Below are 21,413 nucleotides of genomic sequence, written 5' to 3'. Positions count from 1 at the left end.
ACATTACCCTGTGCAACAAAAAGGTGATGAGAGAAAATAAAGGAGCATCTCTCAAAGGTGTGCCTACATTAAACTTTAATTCAAAATCCAAACAGGCAGGTATACCCTCCATCTGTTTTCTCTCGTTTTGTGGAGTGGTGGAGGACAGCACTATGAGTAACATAACCTGGCACCTACAATTCATCTTTGGTAGAACATGGTCTCTCAAGTAGTTTTTGAAGGACATTTTAACTCCCTCCTTTTCCTCTGAAGCGATTACTCAGCAGGATTAATACAGGCAGGCACAATAAGCACAACCAGAGTTGCACTTTGGATTAGGCAGAATGCATTTGGTTATATTTACAATGTAGGTGAGAAATGAAAGTTCATAGAAGCTTAATTAAATTTGTGGAATACTGAACACGAGTGCCAGTTCTGATATCAAAATTCTGGGGATTATCAAAGCTGTTATTAGACCTTTAGTGACAATGAATATATACAACAAATCCATGTAATGTTTTACCCAAAATCGTATAATTACTGTAGATGTATGATAGAAAAGGCAAACAAAGGAGCAAATACAAGTCAAAAGGAATTTGTTTTATTTCTTCATGAAAACAAAAAATGTCTTTTTTCATTACTGAAAGCATAACATACAGTTTTTCCCCACTTTCATACAAAGAGATTACTCTAGCCAGTTACTAGTAAAGCTCCAGTTAGATACAGATAAGGATTAAGAGCAGAGTCAATGAAAATGCAAGAAAATCAGAAATACACATGACTCAGGCAATCACTCCACACACTTTAAGTTTAATCTATGGTAATAGGTCCAAAACTACTGAGTCATTTTGACACTAGCATTATAAAATGGTATTAGATGGAAACTACAGGAGCGTATCAGCCTATCCCTGTATTTGTCCTCCATATATGATGCATAAAGCCATCTGTCATCAAAAAATACTGCACATCCACTTATGTGCAGTATTTTTTGTTTTTTTGGTTCTCTGTGCCTCAACTGCTTTAAGTTAAAAAAATACCGTTACTGTGTTAGGATAAAGATTATACTTCAACCACAAAATACATACAGTACACACTTCTCTGTGCTTAAAAAAACAAAACAAAATAAAACTCAATATAGGTGATCATCCCACTTCGTACATTCACAACGCATACTGATGCATCCAGAACGAATGGACACATAAATAAGTGCTGAGCTGCTGAAGGTATTCTCACACAAATTCATCTCATGAAAGAATGTGGATGAAGCGTCATTAGTACAAAAATACAATCTTCCTCTTAAAACAGCCGCACGCACCTCTGTCCTAATATAGGCTCCCGTTTGCCAGTAAAGCTGAATTATTACAGTGAATTATTCATATTGGATAGTTAAGCTCAGCAATCAAACCAACAGGCAGGTTTGTTTGGTTTTTTTGAACAAATACAAGGTGCACTGTCACATAATTCTGAAAACAGAGAAATTATACAAGTGAACATGCACCAGGAGAGATTAAAATATCCTGTATATGTTATTAGTATGTGAAGACTGATTATTAATCAAGCTTTTAACTAGGGGTGCAACAATACTCGTATCGATATTGAACCGTTCGATACAGTGCTTTCGGTTCGGTATGCATATGTATCGAACAATACAAAATTTTTAATTTATTTTTTCAACTTTCCTTCTGACGATGCTTTCTGTGTTGAGCGCTCAGTGGATCTGCGCTCGACAGTGCAGCCTAGGCGGAGTAGTCGAACGCAGATTCACTGAGTGCAGGGCAAGCTAGGAGACAGAAGTCTCCAATTCAGATGTGGCGTTTGGAACTATTTTGGTTTTCATGTGACGTATGCCCCTGAAGGTAAGCGCGTCATGGACAAAAGTAAAACAGTATGTTGGATGTGCCACGCAATGCTACATTGGTGTAACCAATGTTACAGTGGTGGGAACTAGTGCGTTAGCGCAGTTAGCTCGTTAACGTGTTGGCCGTCCAGCCCCACGCACGGGGCGATCCGCAGTAGCTCGTTAACGTCATTTCAGATTAACGCTGACAGCACTAGTGGGAACACAACGAATATGACTGCACATTTACTCCGACATCATCCTAGTGCAAAGACAAGTGGAAGCAGACAAAAACAACAAGCACGCATGCTACAAACTTTACCCGAGTCATTTAGACAGCCGTTAGCACATGCTTCTCCTTATGGGGACCTGATATGTTTAATATGCTGCTGAGAATATAGCCCAGAAGAAGCGTATAGTATAGCTTTTATTTTGGAAAGAGACATTTCTCTGTAATAAACTCTTTTCCAAAGATGAGTGATTTCTCGATCAGATAGATTTCTTTTTTTTATTACTTTGTTGTTTCAGCAACATTAAATTTAAAAACTGTACTTTTGAGTTAAAATATATATTTATAATTTTAATGAATGACAAATTAAAAAGGCATGAACATTTTTTTGTATCGAAAAAATATCAAACCGAACCGAACCGTGAATTTTGTGTATCGTTGCACCCCTACTTTTAACTGCTATCGCCCGTCTCAAAGAACAAACCTTTTGGAAATATTTGAAGCTGAAGCTTAATGGATTAATGAAATTTGGGTTTTCCATTAACTTTGCAACTGAATTACTGTGAAGAAATAAAGATAATTATATACGAGGAGTCAACTTCCAAATAATCTTCTTACTAAAGGCTTCAGTAGAAATCTAAAGTGCACAGCGTACTTTACTAATCACACAATTAACTCACTCTATGTTCAATTTATTATTAAGGAATAAATACTAAACAGCCAGATACAGTTGTGGGATGAAATGTCACTTCAGTAAGAAAATAGGAGATCTACATGAGGTCTCGAGATACGACCAAATGCAACTGGAAGGACACAGATTGGAGGGATAATGCAGGAGGAGGTAGAGAATTTAAAAGATGAATAAATCTAGCGTGATGGATGGAATTATATTGGTCCTATAGATCATTTTCCTTGAATTTAACTGTTCCATATTTTTGTAAGCTTACATTATTATGCAATATGTAACAATAAATAAACTTGGACCACAAGCTATGACACGGTCCACATCTCGTGGAAAGATCTCAGTGTCCTTACTGTCCTTCCTGTTACAGTCCTCTTTTCACACAGCAGCAGAGTGGCAGACGGAGTGACAGATCACATCAGATACCACGCAACCAGTCCAGCCAAGGCAGCAAACCAAGTAGCAAACAGGACCTGTCCTGTCGGGTGTCTGAGAGCAGCCATGGCCAGCTGACGGACGTATGCTGTTCCACCTGATGCCGCTGTGACACAAAGGAGGTCCGGACACAAGCTTAGATAGTGACAAGAAACGGTATCACTTACATATATTTACAAAGGCAGTACACTTACCCATTTTGGCATTGTAGTAGGGACATTTGCTGATGTCTCCACCCATTGCTCCATGAACGGGCATGCCAGCATCTAAAACATCCTCCTGGATGGTTTTGCCGATCTCTTCTAACTCCTCAAACACCTGCCAGAACGAACGTGAAGCATGTGAGGTTGAAATATAAAGTCTACAATTTGTTGTTGGATAACACAGATAGATGAAACATCTATGAGTAATTCAAATACTTGGAAAGAGCAAAACTCATAAGGTTGATGGCTGGATCCCCGATTTATTACACTACTGAAACAGAAGAACCTTGCACGTCCACCACCAACGGTGCTTGAATGCGTTTGTGTATAAACAGGTGAACTGGAGACACACTTATTCAACAACTGAGGTTTAAGACTTCTTTCAGAAAACTCCAAAGTGGAAAACAACCACACCTTCTGCTTGGCCTCTCACCTCAATGTTGAACAGAAAAGCCTTCACAGCCTCATCCACCAGTCTCTTCTTTGTTTCCATGTCCAGTTCCAGCTCATTCATTCGACTTCGATACAGCTGCTTGAATGCTTTGGCGCTATGGATGGCATCGAACTGGTAGAACTCTAAGCCCTCTCCTGTGGGCGGCAGCTTCAAGGCTCTCTGTGCCACCTTCTTCAGCACCTGCCCACCAGATAGGTCCCCCATGTAGCGAGTGTAGGCATGTGCAACCAGCAACACTGGGTCCTCCTGCCCTACTTGATGGATGCGGTCCACATATTGTTGGGTGGCCTTTGAGCAGCTTGCGTGGCTCTTCCATTCTGGACCGTAAAAGTATTCGAGGTCACGGGCCAGAGCTTCGTGGCGATGCAGCTCAGCGGGAAAATAAAGAGGAGCAAAATGGGGGTGATCCTTGTTTCTTTCAATCTCCTCCTCCAGGGCCGTGTAAGTGTAGTAAAGCGCCACTGCACCAAGCTGAGGGAAACAAACATGAAAAGTTGGTGTAAAAGACACTTTTTCTGCCCTTCTTCAAGCACAAGTGTAACATGAGCTGTCTGCTTTGTGTTCCTGTTTCCACCAGTTTTCTATAACACATTTATTTGCAGGCTTTGCTTTGTGAAGTAGTCTTCTATATAAAAAAAAAAGGACATCATCTACCTTTTTTCTTGACACTCACCTTGAAGAGCTCTTTGCGGATGCGACCCCTGAGGAAATCTTTCACAAACTGAGTGTTCTCCGCCTTTTCGTGAATCTGCTTGGTCCCTGCTGCCAGCATCTCAGACAGATCCTCTGGCCTGGAGAAAGAAAGGAAGTTTGGTTTGTTGCGTATGTGACAAAACTGAAGCAGGATTATTAATTTCAAATCTTATTAACACAGATACTATGTTACTGGAAGCAGCTTTACCTGAGGGTCTTTTCTTTCTGCTCATACACAAGCCCTGCACCATTGGACACATTCCCTGCTGTCTCCATCTTCTCCAGTGACTTAGTGATATGATGTTTCCTGACACCTACTTAACCCTAAAAATCAGAACAAAACATTTAACAAGCAGTATAGTCACATTAAAAAGTATTAGCACGCTCCATAACTTTTAATCTATATGCTGTCAAGGTAGAGTGCTGATTTTAAGATAATTAAAAGAAGCCGTACCGCTGCATTGCTCACTGCAGCACTCGAGATCCAAACAAAATTAATAGCGTACAAGAGCTAAAAGGACATTCAGAAACACATCCTCTGCCAAGAAAAATGTTCTGTCTCACTATCCTGAATAAAAATGTCATGCACTGTCTCTCAACAAAACAACTTCAAATCAAACCTGGTAGTTTCTGTACCTTCCTGCTGACAGATGATTTTTTTCCCTTTTGTCATCTACCTCACAATATTAAAGAAAAAACAAAATTAAAAAAGGAGGTAGAGCAAGTAATCTACTAATCAGAGGGTTGGTGGTTTGATCCCTGGCTGGTCCAGTATTAATGCCAAGTATCGTCAGGGAAGATACTAACCCTAAGTTTCTCGTATAAATATGCACGAATGTTAGACAGAAAGCACTTCAGTAGAAAAAGCATAGAAAAAAGTGCCTTTATGAACAGGTGATTGAGGCAAGTTGTATAAAGTGCTTTGAGTGCTCAGGTAGAATAGAAAAGCGCTGTACATCCATTTGCTATTTACCATCTTGGGAGCAGAACGACATTTTTTCCATATGGATCTTTACACGACAACTGACATAACCAAATTTAAGAACATTTCCCAGCCTGACCACCTCTGACTGCCCTGAATCTAGAGAACTACTTACACTATGTCATTCTAATTTATAGGCCAAATATCTGCTACTGTGACTTCAGGAATAAATAATTTCAAAAGTTCAAGTCTATCATCACTGGAAGTTTTTCAAGGAAATTGGAGATCATCAGGCTGGATGCTCTGGGTCAGTTGACATAGAATGAGACCAATACATTACACTATTAAAAACAGTTTACCTAGATTAGTGGTTAAGACTCCACAAAACCAAACTTACAATAAAGTGTTTGTAATAATCATATCAGGTCCATAATCATAAAACTAAGTCTGTTTATGGTGTTTGACTTACTGTCAAATACTACCGACACCAAAACATAAATATCCCTTGGATATTTAGACGTACATTAAATAACAGCAGAATTAACTCTTACCCAGGATGACACAGAGGTTAATCAGGAAACAAGTGAAGCTAATAACCTCTTCACAGTGGCTGTCGTCCCTGAGTTAATGATGATGGAGGTCAAAGAAATAAAGCCTTTTGCCACTTAAATCCAGCGGCTTTAAGCCTCTGACCTGATTTACTGTAAGAGAAAAGAAAGATAAGACAGGGTCAGAGTGAAAACTGATACAGTACAGACGGGCAAGTGCTGGCTTGGTTTACAGAGATAAGCAGCATCCAGGCAGGTGTGACCTAAATCAATGCAGCCAAACAAAAAGCAGCTCAAACAACACAGCACAGGCCTTCTGGCATTTACCGGGAGACTCCAAGCATAACTCGCACAATGAGCAAGCAAGTGCCATACGAGGAGAGCCTCGTAAGTGATTTAAATCAGCTGAATCCCTCCAATCACAGATCATGTTGTAAAACCACCTTTTATCATCACACGAAGGTTAAACCCGAGAGTTCGTCCTCTAGCTTCCCACAGTGGGAGCATCACTTTAACAACCACAGCTAACTTTACTGAACAACGCTAGCCAAGTTAGCTGTAAGCTAGCTAATATAACATTTCCACAAAACACGCTTAAGATTTGAGAAATCAGCGGTTTGCCACACACCAGGGGCCCACGTCTCTGTTCGCTCATAAAATGTAATTACATAATGCTAAATTACAATACCACAACAAACCTCTGCACCGTGATAAGCTGCCTACAGCTACAAAATTACCCTGCGGAGGTCCAGAGCGAAACTACGTTTAACTCCGCCCCTTCGATGATCACATGATACTCTACAGGATGCTCTAAGATTTGTAGTTCTCGCACAGGACTACAGAAAAAAAACTATCCAGAAAAAATTCCTTATCTTCACAGTATTAGGCTTTTCGTCACAGCGAAAGGGCTACTGAAAAAACTATTAAACTTGGCTATAATAAAAGATGTAGCTGAATAATGAAGAATTTCAACTAAATCATAGATTTCAAATAGCTAGTCCCGTCGAACTAAGATAAGATAAGATAAGATAACCTTTATTAGTCCCACACGTGGGAAATTTGTTTTGTCACAGCAGGAAGTGGACAGTGCAAAAGTTATGAGGCAAAAATTAGGATACAATAAGAATAAATACAGTACACAACTGTACAGAATAGAATAAAATAAAATACTATATACAGTAGAATAAAATAAAATAAATATACAATAAGATAAAAATAGAATACAAATGCTATATACAACTGAGTAAAAATACAACGATGACAGAAAAGATTATTGCACTTAGTGTTATTGCACATGTGTGGATGTGTGTGTTTGATCAGTTAAAGTCTTTATTGTGGAGTCTGACAGCAGTGTGGAGGAAAGACCTGCGAAATCTCTCCGTCCCACACCGTGGGTGCCGCAGTCTCCCACTGAAGGAGCTGCTCAGTGCTGTCACAGTCTGCTGCATGGGGTGGGAGATGTTGTCCAACAGTGATGACAGCTTAGCCACCATTCTCCTGTCACTCACCACCTCCACTGGGTCCAGAGGGCATCCTAGAACAGAGCTGGCCCTTCGGATCAGCCTGTTCAGTCTCTTCCTGTCCCCGGCAGAGATGCTGCCGCCCCAGCAGACCACACCATAAAAGATAGCAGAAGCCACCACAGAGTCATAGAAGGTCTTCAGGAGTGGGCCCTCCACTCCAAACGACCTGAGTCTCCGCAGCAGGTACAGCCTGCTCTGCCCTTTCCTGTAGAGGGCGTCTGAGTTATGAGTCCAGTCCAGTCTGTTGTTCAGATGAACACCAAGGTACCTGTAGCTGTCCACAGCCTCAATGTCCATACCTTGGATGTTCAGTGGTTGCAGTGGAGAATGTTTGTGCCTGCGGAAGTCTACCACCAGCTCCTTGGTTTTACCGGCGTTGATCTGGAGGTAGTTCAGCTGGCACCAGTCCACAAAGTCTTGGGTCAGTCCTCTGTACTCCTTATCGTCCCCATCAGTGATGAGGACCACAGATGATGAGTGCTATCTGTTTATTACTCCAATAATTGAGAAATTCATGTAACTATGGAGAAAAGGGCAGTAGTATGTCACAATAGGGATAATAAGATAGGATAAACTTTATCCCAAACAAACACAGAATACAAGCTTAACAAAACAGACTATGACATGACCAAACAATAACTAACCTGGAATGAAAATAAATACTTTTAAAAAAGTGAACTGAAATAGAAATCCATCCATCCATCCATTTTCTTTCTTCAACTTATCCACTTCAGGTGCATTGAGGGCTGGGGACTATCCAAGAGCCAGGGTACATTCAGGACAGGTTGTCAGTCTGATGTAGGTGGGAAAAAAGCATGAAATAATAATGTACAGCTAAGTAAAACATGTCAAAGAGAAGAATTTAAACTAGCTTACTGACTGTAGTAAAGCAGCATAGCAAAAATCAGAGGACATACAGTGGGTAAGTGTAAGAGTGTAAGGTGTTTTGACAGCACAGTCTTGAAATAAACTGTTAGCATGAGGTGATGCCTTGCCAGACAGATGTGTTAACTGTAGAGAGCTATTGCGTGAGGTATGAAAGATTTACTGTCAGAGCTGAATCAGTCTGTTAGACAAGTGCTCTGCTGCTGTCCAGTAAATGATGAAGAAAGTGGTCAGGATAACAGCAAATCCCAGAGCCAGCCTGATCATCCTGTAGGTGTCACCAGGATAGAAAATCTCCAACATTTTGCTGCAAATGTTGAAGATATAGATTCATCAGAAGGCAATCTCCAGCACCTGGCAAAATCATTGTTCATACTATTCCTCAAGGAAATTTTTCATGGTAATGAATACCAAACATGCTGGTTTGCATGTCATTTCACATTAGGGATAATCTTTTCTACAGCTAGATATAGTATGTGACACATCACAAGTCCTAAATGACAGAAATTGGAACCTAGAAAGAAAATCAAGACCAAATCAAAAGGCTACAAGAGAATAACCACAAGATGGCCTTCATACCAAATAAATGCAATGGTTTGTCAACAATTACTGCTGTTACTGTTCCTTTGGGAATGAATAAAAGATAAAGTAGTCCATCAAGTTTTAATGGATGCTCATTTTAATACATTTTAAATTGCAACACCATTTGCAAATCAGGACGTGATTTTAGTAAAACCATCTGTAGCTCTCTATCAGGCCATAATTAAGTAATTGCAAGTTACATAATCTGATAAAACCATCACTGGGTTTGACAGCAATTATCCTTGTAATGGCATTGTTTATGGCAGTGTTTTTAAATCATCTCATCAGCTGATGTTCAGTGATGTGCCCATTTTACCCAAGCTGTTCTCTAGTTTCACAGGACTTGCTGCACAATATCCACTAATCTGACGTGGGAACAATTCAATGTTCTTCCTTATTGGCGCTTCAGGTGATGCACCTATGAATTCAAGGCTTTTGAATAAAACACTGGCCTCATACACTGGTAAAATCATAATGGTTTTCTGTGAGGGTACAACTGCTTGTCCCAAACACATTTGTTCCATAGATGAACTTTAACATGAGGGCCTCACCCTCTTCCCCCTCTTCAATCTGTGACTGACTGGATCATGCCAGTCAGTAACAGATCCAAGTGTGATAATGACGTTTTGGGTGTTTTTGTGCATAGATGTTTCGTGTATACTCATCATGCATATATACAAAGTGGCTGTTAATGTTGCCTGGAAGATTGATCCATTAGTAAAGGGCTAAAAGCCCACTTGCATGTTGTAGCTGTGAGGGCACGTACGTGTGTGTATGCTTTTGTGCAAATGTGATTGTCAGAGCCTAATATTAGTCTGGCAAGCCGGCTGCATTGTCAGATGTGTAGCTGGCAGGGGGGCAGTTGAGTGCCTCTCCCCCTCATTCTGCTGCTGAGCCACAGGAGCCTGGTGGGGAGGATAACAAGATGATTCACTTCCCTGCAATGGGGCCACAAAGCTGTTGCCATTAGATGAAATTGCTTTGGGAAGTGCTTTTGAGCTACTGATACCGTTCAGAGCGGAGGGGGGGGATCGGTTTAAAAGAAGAAATGTTAGCTTTAAAGCTGATTTTTCCACACAAAACATAACATTTCTTTACACTGACAGCTGGATAAGTCTGTCAGTCTGTTTCACGGCTACTTAGTTTTGTTTGCTACTCTGCTTTCCTGTGCATTCCCTTTGTGGTTGAGATATAGCACGCAGTCCATTTTACCCTACCACTATCTGACATGGTACCTGCTGGGATCTGATTTTTATTTATTTATTTATTTATTGAAAATATGTTTATTAAGATTTTTGATATAAAGAAAACAAAACAAAACAGACAACACAACAGCAAGGGCAAAAAAAAAAAAACATAAGGCAAAAAATCACACTGCATCAACAAAGATCCTACTTCAACACTGGCAAGATACAAAAATGAAATGCTAGGGTGGTAGACTGAATTATCGATCAAAGAGGAATTTGTTTTAATGCATGATCTAAAAATGGCTGCCACTCATTAAAAAACTTACTAAGTTTGTCCTAAAAATGGCAACAATACAGAAAAATGAAACATTACATCTGCATTGCTTCACATGTCAATGACATAAGTGGGGGAAAAATAAGTAAAAATGGCCTTCTTTGATGAGGACGTACTTTGTCAGTTATCATTAGGTTTCTTAGTTCCTTCCCTGCGTTAACGAGGCGAACTGCCTGCTAATGAAGAGAAGTGTGAAGCCCCTTAATTTGGGATCAGTATAGAAAAAGAATAACACAACTGTTGGGATTTAAATGAGCATGACTTAATCGGAAAGTGAAATGTCATGCTGGGAACATCAAGTGCAGGCTTTTAAAAGCAAGAAAAACAATGTGGTGCGCACCAAGAAGACATGTCAATCAAATCAAAAGAAAAAGCCCATTCCTTTCACTCATTAGGACCTCTATTAAAAAGTTTGACTTACAAACTAATGAGCGTCTTTTTAAAGTTCAATTAAATTCACTGAGTTTCCTCAGTCTAATTGGTAAAGTGGCAACAATAACTGTCAAACAAGGGCAATAAATGAATTTAAAGTAGTGTCTATTCCTGGAAGTTTCTCTTCATTTTTCTATTGCTGGGGATATTGTATTGGTGTAGCAGATATATGCTCACCAGCCCCTTCACTAGGTACATCTTGCTAGTACCAGGTTAGACCTTCTTTTAGCCTTAAGAACCTTAATTATACCTTAATTCTTTAAGTCATAGATTCATCATGGTGCTGGAAACATTCCTCAGAGATTTTTGTTTATGTTGACATGATAGCATCAGATTGCTGCAGATTGATTGGCTGCCCATCTGTGATGTGAATAGAGCCGCATCCCAGAGGTGCCCTATTGGACTAGATTTGGTGACCGTGGATAGCTTTTTAAGACAATGACCTCCCTGTCATGGTCAACAAACCAGCTTGAGATGATTCGAGCTTTATTACTTGGTGCATTATCCTGCTGGAAGCAACCATCAGAGGATGGCGGCCATAAATGGATGCCACAGAAATAATACTTAGGTTCAGTTGGTACTAAAGGGCTCAGACTTCCTGAAATCAAAACCACTGAAGGAGCTGAAATTGAAATGGCCACAAAAGTATTTAGGCATCATTATAGGTCAGAATTTATCATTTAAAGGTCACATCTTTAAATGTTTGTCACTCCACTTGAGGAAACACTTGATATATGCAACGTTTTTGTTCCTTTATTGGATTACGGCAATCTTCTCTTTATGAATTCATGTGGCCAGTACCTAAAGAGGTTGGATACCATCTACCATTGTGCTGTATGTTTTACTGCAGGCCATGGAAATCTGGCACATCAAAGTTCTCTGTATACTGGTGCTAAATAGGTATCTCTGTACATCTGGAGACTTCCTCATTAGTTGGTTTTTGTATATAACTTTTTGCTTGGGCTAATGCCTTGTTATTTGTGAATATTTATGTGCGCAAAAAATACAAGTAGTACAGTATATGTTCTCACAATATTTTAAATGTTTGCCCCCAGAGTCAGAGCAGGAAAACGTTTGGAATAATCTTCACTTGGACCTGAAATTTCCGGAACTGGTTACAGTGGGGGAGTTTAAGTCCATTTAAAAGGAGTGAGAAAGTAGCTCTTTTGGTCAGTGTGACTGTTTTTGATGTTGCTCTTGATGTGTTATTGCATATGACTCACATATTTGTGTTCACTTGTACTGAATGTCAGTTTCATTTCTTTCTTTACTTACTTATTATATTGTTTTGTGTTATGTTCTCATTTCTAATCGCACTCTTGGCCATGACTCTCTTGAAAGAGATTTTTAATGAGACTTTCAATGAGTCCCACAGCATTAAACCACCACCACAAGCATCCACTGATACAATATTTCTACCTAATAAAGTGGCAAAAGATTGTGTATTATAGACTAACAAAAATTAAACAAGTAATGACATTCATGCCCTTACACCAGAACGCGCAATACTGAAAACCTGGTAAATATAAATGAAATCCACCAAAGCTTGATAAACGTTTTATGAGAGGAATTATTGGCTCCAACAACATCTGATTGTGCTTAATGTCTCAGTTCTGAGGGCTCGTGTGTGTATTTTTACTTCATAAGCAGCAAATTATCCAAGAGTTACTCATAATCTGCCTCTGTTTACACCTGCTTTCCAGACATTTCTCACGAGGCTCACTCAGACTGACAGCTGTAAGTGTAAGCAGGTTACTTGGGAATGTTACTGGAACGTTTAATTGTTGTGGTTATCAAAAATAATCAGCAGTGTTCTTAATTTTTGTAACTTTTTTTGTAATTTTTATATTATGACATGTTTATGAGTCAACTGTATGAGTACCAAATGAGAAATTAAGACTGGGTGAGTACTGTTGAATAGAAACGTGGTAATAAAGAATTCAATAATCTAATAGGCAGTATAGATGACAACAGCGTCCCTGGTAACCATCACACTTCTCGCGAGAAGTAGCGAGTCCGTTGTTTCTACAAATGCTCGAAGTTTCTTTTTCTGCCTGACAGGTTTATATATAAAAAAAACTTTAGCTATTCACCTAAAGTCACTTAGGTTTCATCGCATTGATTACCTACTGAATATTTACTAATCGGTGACCTTCTTTAGTCAGAGGGGGAGAAATGTGACTTCCGCATCCGTCGGGTTCGAGCGTTTCGCGGGTCTGTACAAAAAAGCTTTCATTATAAAGAGGATCTAACAACGACGTATTCTGCACTCTTTGACTAAGTCTTACTGTTTCTAATAAGTCATTAATCAGTGTTAAACAAGTACGTGAGCGTTTTGTTTTTCGTGTTGTCGTGGCAGAGAAGGTCACCACCGCTATACATCCAGACACGATCATGTCGCTGCTGTGCGCAGTCGAGGAAGCTGTCAGGTCATGCAAAGTGGAACAAGCTAAGGTTAATCACCGCATTCAACTCTACAGAGAATTATTAAAGAGCCTGTAAGTACACGCTTGAGTTTTTTCCCCAAGCTGTTCTTTTCTTATAACAAATTTAAAAACAAATCTACTTTCTGCGATGTCTGAAGTTTGTATCCTGGATTTTTGACTCTCTATAAACATTTATGAAAAAATCCTCTTAAGTTACATAGGTCCAAAGTATTGTGGTGTTTGTGTGCCACTTGTAGTAATCTGTAGGGGAACCCTTCGGTAGTTGAGTGACTCTATACGTAGGCTGTATACAGATGTGGTTAACCATCCGGCGCTGTGGCTTAGTTGGTTAAAGCGCCTGTCTAGTAAACAGGAGATCCTGGGTTCGAATCCCAGCAGTGCCTTTTGCTACACGAGACGGCTATGTGTGTGTAATAGCTACTCTACAATATCTCAAAATGTGTGTTGGTTGATTTTTCTTTAGTTTTGTTGCACTATTCAAGAACACTAAATGAGTTCATGACTTATTTACTGTTGTAAATGAGCTTATATGACACCTGCCCCTGATACAACAACGCATATCAAATCAACTACATATTTAAACTCATTTCATTCAGAATAACGACAAAATAAATATTAAGTAATGAGATAAGAAATAAGAAACAATAAACAATTTATGTCAATTCCATCTACAGATGAGCTGTAAGCATCTGAAGCATCTCCGCACTAAACCTTTATGACAATACAGGATAAATATGCTATTTCTGTACAATGGTTTCAGTGAGCGGCACATCTTAATTTATTTATGTTTAAAAATATCCCCATAACAGCTACACAAAATTTTATACTGGCCCAATCTTTTGTTTTTCAAAAATATCACTTAATCTTAATCAGTGTATGTCATCTTTCATTTTAAACAGCATCTGGATATCAAGCGGTAATTGTTGATTGTTTGCTTTGAATTATATCATAATGTACTGACTAAATAATGGCTTTGTTGACTCGCAATATGGTTTGTTATCATTTGTATGCCTTTTTTGTGTAATGAATATTAATATTCCCATATGGAAAAGATATATATAAATCTTATAAAGTTTGTATCTGTCTTGTGTGAAACTTGTTTGAAAAGCATACAAGAGTGAAAACAAATATAAGATCCCTTGAAAAATTATATAAATGGAACTTGTATGTTTTGGATACTTCGTAAAAAAATATATGAAAGTAATGAGAAAGTGGCCACTTTCATGAGTAAATCATATAAGCCTTATATGATTCACTATATGAAGCAAGCTAAAGCTGATGCAAGTCTTTTATAAGTTTTTCCTATTTCTTTTCCATGTGTGTTTCCCTACACCTAAAGCCAGTAAGACATATGGAAATTAAGTGAATAATATAAAGTCATATTTGACATAAAACCTCTTTAATTTTGTGCACTATTACACTAGATTCGGAGAGTTTCACATACCTAGATACACTAGGACTTCTATTTTTTTAACAGTGTGTTTCATCATTAAGCAGTTATGTCTGCCAGAGATCACCAATGCAATATACTGTATGAATGAAGCATCCATTCTGACTGCCAGCGGCCTTTCTGCAAATGAAATGACATTTAAAAACTGCAGTGGCTGATGCTCATCTGTTGTGTCACATGATTTTTGTCCTGGAATGTTTAAAGACTTTAAAACTTTTATTTTAATTTTAGTGTGTGTTCACATGAAGTATTTTCCCACAGAACACCCCAACCCGAGGTGAGCTTTGAGGAAACCGAATTGGCAGGTGCTGCTCCTACAGGTAGTTAAAAAATAGCTTTTATTTGTCTGTCAAGATGCTGATAGTTAAAAAAAAAATAGCCTATTTGTTTATTTACATTTCTTTTCTCTTGCCAAGTAGTAACCACATGTTTGCATGTTGCTATTTTCATAAACAGGTGTCTCCCCATGTGATAAGGAAGACATAGAACTGCTTGAGAAGGCTCTAGAGAAAGCCCTCCGTGTGCGCACCAGCTCAGAACCTTCTAAAAAAGAATCCAAAATACACAAACCTGGAAAGGAAACAGGGACTTTAGGTGCTAGGCCTGTGGATATCACACATTCATCTGCAGCATCTAGAGGAAGCCAAAGAACGATAAGGTCATCCACTAAATCTGCCAGCCTTGACAGAAAAGGGTACGGACGGCCTGGATTATCAGTATGCTCCTCACTAGCCTCGGGACCTTTAGCTAGCACCGACCCCGGACAGACCAAAAGAACAGATAATAGAAACACGATCCAAAACCATCCTGCCTCATCAGCTGGTGCTTTGTATCACCAGGCTTCTAGGAAACTGCAGCAGGCTGTCGTGCCGTCTGTCTCTCCTGATCACATCACAAGCTTGCTCTCTAAAAACAAGACTATCAGAAGCAATATGTCGAGTGGTGATGACCTGAGGAAAGCTGCGCCTGTCGCTGCAAATTCTTCAAATAACGTAGTGTCCTCTTCACAAACAAATGAACCAGGAGCATGCAGTTTCCCTCAACAGAATGGGCATGTTTTTTAGAATTACACTATGAAAACAACCATGCTTTGTAAAAAAACCAAAAAAAAACCAAAAACATGTTCTGTAATATTATAATCATTCTGTTTGACTTTGCTTCAGCAGGATATTTTCTGAGCAAACAACAAAATGGAAATCTTTAAAGAGCAAGCAGAGCAGGTGCCTACAATGCATTGTAATGCAAAAAATATAAAAACAAAATTCCTCTTTGTACATTTTTCCTTTATTCACAAAGTTTCCTTCTGTACATTATCTTCAGACTGTGGGATAAAGCCGTTGCCCTACAGACGAACCCTGGGCCTGGGAGGAGTCACTTCATGGAGAGAATGAGAGCTACGGTAAAATGGATCAGCTGGGGTCAGCCATGATATCATGTTAAACTGGAATTTATGCTCTAATTTAGAAAATCAGCCAAGTGTATTAATGAGAAATTCTAGCTAATATACATTAATTTCTCTAAACAACCCCTGTGTTTCATTGTACACCATTTTTCCTTTGCTTTGTTTAGTTTCCCAGGAATTGGCCATTTGGCAGCCCGTATGAGACCAGGGCTCTGCTGGACAGGTTGATTCAACAAGCTCAAGACTTGAAACAGCTCTGCGGGGAGCCTCTAACCAAACAGATGCCAGAGATAACATTAAGACTGGGTAATAGAGAAGCTTTTATGTGAATTCGGGAGAAATGAAACGACTGATTCCATAAGTCAGTGGGTGACAAAATAACAATATGGGAGTTGGCAGGAAGTGACTGTGTGAGCTATTTCGACTGATGCACAGTATATACAAATCAAGACTTTCCTTTGCCAGGAACCATCAGGAAGTTGACATTTTTCTATAATTGTAACAACTTTCATGCGCTAAGAGTGACTGTAAACACACTTTTAATGCAACTCCACTTGCTTCTCAGTAAGCTTCTATTATAACTCTCTTTTTTTAATGTGCTTTCTTACAGTTAGTACAGGCGACAAGTATGATTCCTGTATGTCGCTGGAAAGGTTGCAGCTTACAGCAGCTGAGCTCAAGAATTTTGCAGATCAAGTGAAACAAGGTAAGAATCCTGTTTGTACGCAGCATAATAAACATCATAAACCTTTCTGTAAAATAATTGTTTCTCCAGCATTAATTGCAGATCATTGATCTTTGATTGTAGACAGGTGGTCATTAGCTGGAAGACACCTTATCAAAAATATTTATTCCTTTGCACTGACTTTCCTAAAGGAGATGCTGGTGGAGACATCATGACATGGTTTTTGGCTGTGTTTAACCAGTGTTACATACATTTTGCTATTTCTTTTCCATGTGGGTCATCGTCTATGGGCATCCCAGTTTGAGTCTGTACCTACAATATGCAGCACAGCAGCATTTCCATTTCCTCCACTGATGCAGTTATAAAGAACCTGAATGACGAGAGATTTTCCATTCACACCTTCACAAAGATTTATTGATGTTTACTCGTTAAAGCACCAATGTAGCACAAGTAGCAACTAAATCCAGTGTGTCAGAGAAGTTTCCAGTAATGAATAGGTCCACACATCTGGTGTCATCCAATCTAGCATCTCACGTTAGTATTTTTATTTCACCGCGTTGTAATATCCAGGGAGGGAATTATCTTTTATTGCTTTTTAACAGCATTTAGAAAATGATTATGGTGAGTGCAGCGTGCTAATGAGCTAATGGAGCCTCTCCATCTTGGCGTATGGAAAATGAAAGCAGAGCTGCCGTGAACCCTCAGCGCCAGCTCAGTCCTTTCCTTGGCCTCAACAGACCCACCTCACCCCCTCGTCCCCATGACGATGGGGTTTTAAAGCTGTCTGTCCTGATGCCACTAAGCAAGGGCCTAGCTATTTAAAGCTGAGGCAACAGAGCAGAAAGAAAAAAGTTTTAGGGGTATGGTTGCTCGCGCTCTAAAAATAACCTTTTTTTCCGTCAGAGTGGAAAGCATGGGATCGATGGAGGCCAGAGGGAGGTTGTTTTTGCCCCTCTGGGGCAAATGGTGTGCAGGGAGATGGGATAACTTCACCCCTGCCCCTGACTATAACATATGCAACAGAGGCAGAGCTGCAAGAGCTTGAGCAGCTGCGGATGAGGGTGGCATTGCTGCAACAAGAGGTTGATCTTGAACAGGTAGGTGACGTGTTCTGAAAGCACCTCGTGAGTTTTACATACCTGCATGTTCTTTTTTAGTAGAAGCCAGTAACTGGCTGACAGTCTTTTCTGCTGTCCCACAGGCTCTGTTGGACACCCTGTCCCCTCAGTTTTCGGCTGTCGTACCTGGGCCTGAATGTCTGAGCCCCAGTGTACTCAGAGACATGTACTCCCTGCTGGGTGAAGGAGGGGAACGTTTCCCAGCTATAGTCCTGGACTCTGAGCCTGCATAACTAATGAGCACATTAAACAGACTTATAGGTTTGTAAGCTTAGAAACAGGTATGAATACATTAAAGGCCTCGTGGTATGCTGCAATCTGGTGCAACACTGATGAAATCAAACCCCTCTGACATAGTCAAAACAAGGACATGGTTAAAAAAAACAAAGGGGGGAACTGAATTGAGTGAACAGCCTCAGAGGGCAGCTGTGGTTCAGGAGGTTCAGCTGGAGGGGTTCGATGCTCTGTGTTACACCTCGTGATCCTAAAGATATCATGGAAATATTAATGGATGGATAAACAGGTGTACCTAGTAAAATGGTAACTGAAACATCACGAATGATTATTTTAAAGAATCTGTTTTTTAATAGTGGCATCGCTGTGTTATGTCAGTGTCTCATGTCATGTCACAACTGTATAAAACTGTGATCATTAATCCTGTCTCTTAAACGCAGCTTCTGAATAAATGCCTCAGGCACAATTTTTAAGTATCACCATTGATCAGTGTAACGTAATAAAAGATACATAATATTACAGTGACTTTAAGTGTGTGTATTTGTGATGTAATCTGTAGGTTAAATTATATGTTTGCGTTGTTTCTAATTTTTCCTTTTTGCTAAATTCTGACACATCATAACTGATGCCTCAGAAGTGTAATATTCACTCGGTGAATTTTGCCAGCAGGTGGCACTCAGTTCACAGAAAAAAAGAGTCCAAATTACATTTAAATCAAAGATGCCCTCACAAGTTTACCTGTGTGTTTCACTTCATATCATTCATTTTCAGTGTTTAAATAAAAAAGAAAGAAGAAATGTGCCCCCCCCACCACCACCACACACACACACACACTTCCATACTGTTTTTCCATATGTTTTTGATCACCCATATTGAGCCAGCATAATCTTTCATACATACATCTGCTGGATCGCATATATGGGGCCATCACTGTGTTTTTGTGATATGGTATTCACGATCAAATGTGCTATGAGGCTGTACGTGAGATTCAGGAGCGCCTGGAGGAGCCTTAGAGGCTCGTGCCCACAGATGACGTGTGGATGGCAGGGGCTGTGCCAGACTGGGCGACAGGTGGCGCTGGGTTCTCGCAGCAGGACGTGGGTGTTGAAGCCCTGCTGCACCGGCCCTTCATGCGCGCGCACACAAACAGGGAGACATGCACACCCAGAACCGGCTGAGTCACAAAGATGATGTGCTTGGGGGTGCCTGGCATCGCAGCATGCTGCAAGCTGGAAATGGCATGTTTCCCTGAGGAGAGGGACAAAAAAATGATTATAAAAAAAAAAGGAGTATTTCAGCCTCAGATGGCTGGATGAGTCCAAAACAACAAGGGCCTGATGGTTTGAGCGTCTGTTCCAGGGTTCAAAGAAGAATACATTTGCATGTTTACAAGACCTGTTCACACAGAAATGTCCAACTACTTTTGGATTGCAGTCATCTGCAGGGCACTGGATCAGAGTGCTGCTGGTTTATGGCCTCACATAGTCTTAGATCTGTGTTTGTCTATGTGTGTGAGGGAGGTAAAAAAGGAGGCATGGAAGTATCCTTGGGTCAACACTGTACATAGTTCCTAGTGGGAGTGGTGCTCATGCAGCTCAGCCTTCCTGTAACCTGCATGCATCAGCCGCTGCCTGGCTTTGCCTGTCACCAGCAGAGCTCTTCCACTCTTCCAGCATGGCCCGGTCCTCCCAAGGTTATGCATGTCTCACGCCTTTATCCCATTTTTCTCACGCCTCTTTGTGACACATAATGGAAGATGCAAGACAGCTTTACTGTCCGTGGGTGAAACTTCATGGAAATTACTGCCATATGCCACGCATACACACACTTACAGAGGGGAAAAGTTCAAATACTTTGGAGCTTCCACTCTTTTTTTTTTTCCTTCCTCCAGTCATCTCACTTTTAATCGCTTACTGGAGTCCAAGCACAAATCCCCAGAAACCCAACAGAGCTACCAAGAATCCACTTCTGTCCTTCAAATGCCCATTGCGCTTGAACGTCTCTTTTCTCCTGCGCCCCCACTCCTCACAAAGACATTCCTCACTTCCCCTCTTTTATTTCTCTTTGGCTGTTCTAAATAGCTGTTGCTGATTGAGCTACAGCCGAGATTGTTAAGTCAATGTAGTCATCAGTTAGGCCACATTAGGGTATATTTTTTGATTTCCCCCCACTGATCAGGCAGTCAAGTTGAATTTTTCTGTCAAGACAACCCATACACGGTCTTAACAGCAGCTGTCCTGTACAGAAGGAAGCCTGTTTAGCATTTATAAGGGAGCATGACGTATTTTCTATTCTGGTAAAATCTCTGATTATCATATTATCAAGAATAAGTTGAGCTGATAAAAAAAAAAATCTTGGAAGCATTAAAAGGCTAACATGCTGTCGTAGAAAACCCAGTAATGCCTGAAGATAATATAGACAATCAGATTTGTGTGTCCTTCACAAACGTAGCTTTATAAATGTGGAGGAGGAAGATTAGCAAACGTTGGACATGAAAGGTGTCTAGATTGATTTTATTTAATTTTTTTTTTTTTGTGGAAGAGCGAGCATTCAAGGGGATTAACTACTACTAGGCTGCCTTCCATTCAGAAAGAACTGGCTCCAGCCGTGTGTGTGCATGTGTGTGTGGGAGGGAAGGTGGAGGCTGCCTGTATTTTTTTATGAGTATTTCTGCCATGAGTCAATATGTTCATCATTGTATTTACATTAATAGAGGCCCTATATATATATATATATATATATATATATATATATATATATATATATATATATATATATATATATATATATATATATATATATATATATATATATATATATATATATATACAGTCATCAATTTATAAATTGATGACTGACTCATGTTGACGTGATGGGGATGGAATCACTGTGACTGTGTGATTCCCATGAATAGATCGCGGTAGCGATCTATATGGGGAATGTCCCTTTTCTTTTTTCAGTGAACATAGAGATAAATAAGGATTTCCCATTCGTGTCTAATTTCAAGTCAACACTAGGCTTCTGCGTTCCCACGTTTTATACTGCAGGAAAACAAAGATGCTGCATTTGAGAGGCAGTGATGGGAACATGAAGAATAGAGAGAGCAGTTAACTCTCCTCCCCTCCCCCTTCCTGTGTTTCGTCAACCCCTGT

The 21,413-nt window shown here is 39.9% G+C and overlaps 2 protein-coding genes and 1 non-coding gene across 6 annotated transcripts; 2 read left to right on the top strand and 1 right to left on the bottom strand.

Annotated features, from left to right (window-relative positions):
- Positions 1–558: 558 nt before the first annotated feature.
- hmox2b (heme oxygenase 2b) lies at positions 559–6,789 on the bottom strand. 4 transcript variants are annotated; one of them, XM_084925949.1, is made up of 7 exons: positions 6,681–6,789; positions 5,986–6,135; positions 4,721–4,836; positions 4,493–4,610; positions 3,799–4,290; positions 3,357–3,480; positions 559–3,268 (listed from the first exon to the last, which is right to left on the bottom strand). In XM_084925949.1, the coding sequence occupies exons 3-7, from the start codon at positions 4,786–4,788 to the stop codon at positions 3,141–3,143; spliced, it is 930 nt and encodes a 309-aa protein (XP_084782075.1). In that variant the 5' UTR covers positions 4,789–4,836; positions 5,986–6,135; positions 6,681–6,789; the 3' UTR covers positions 559–3,140. The 4 variants fall into 4 exon arrangements, with proteins under 4 accessions (XP_084782075.1, XP_084782078.1, XP_084782076.1 ...); XM_084925952.1 differs by having other exon boundaries at positions 6,720–6,761; XM_084925950.1 differs by lacking the exon at positions 6,681–6,789 and adding an exon at positions 6,310–6,674.
- Positions 6,790–12,943: 6,154 nt separating this feature from the next.
- On the top strand, positions 12,944–18,780 carry tedc2 (tubulin epsilon and delta complex 2). The gene is made up of 9 exons (XM_084925936.1): positions 12,944–13,423; positions 15,084–15,142; positions 15,279–15,873; positions 15,989–16,042; positions 16,143–16,221; positions 16,392–16,530; positions 16,835–16,930; positions 17,813–18,006; positions 18,111–18,780. Exons 1-9 carry the CDS (start codon positions 13,320–13,322, stop codon positions 18,258–18,260), a joined length of 1,470 nt encoding a protein of 489 aa, XP_084782062.1. The 5' UTR covers positions 12,944–13,319; the 3' UTR covers positions 18,261–18,780.
- trnat-agu (transfer RNA threonine (anticodon AGU)) lies at positions 13,682–13,755 on the top strand. The gene has a single exon. It is a non-coding gene; the product is annotated as a tRNA-Thr (tRNA).
- Positions 18,781–21,413: the final 2,633 nt, after the last annotated feature.

Source organism: Perissodus microlepis, chromosome 4, assembly GCF_051167445.1.
Source record: "Perissodus microlepis isolate ML-2025 ecotype Zambia chromosome 4, ASM5116744v1, whole genome shotgun sequence".
Classification (NCBI taxonomy): domain Eukaryota; kingdom Metazoa; phylum Chordata; class Actinopteri; order Cichliformes; family Cichlidae; genus Perissodus; species Perissodus microlepis.
This window is presented reverse-complemented; position numbering and strand designations above follow the sequence as displayed.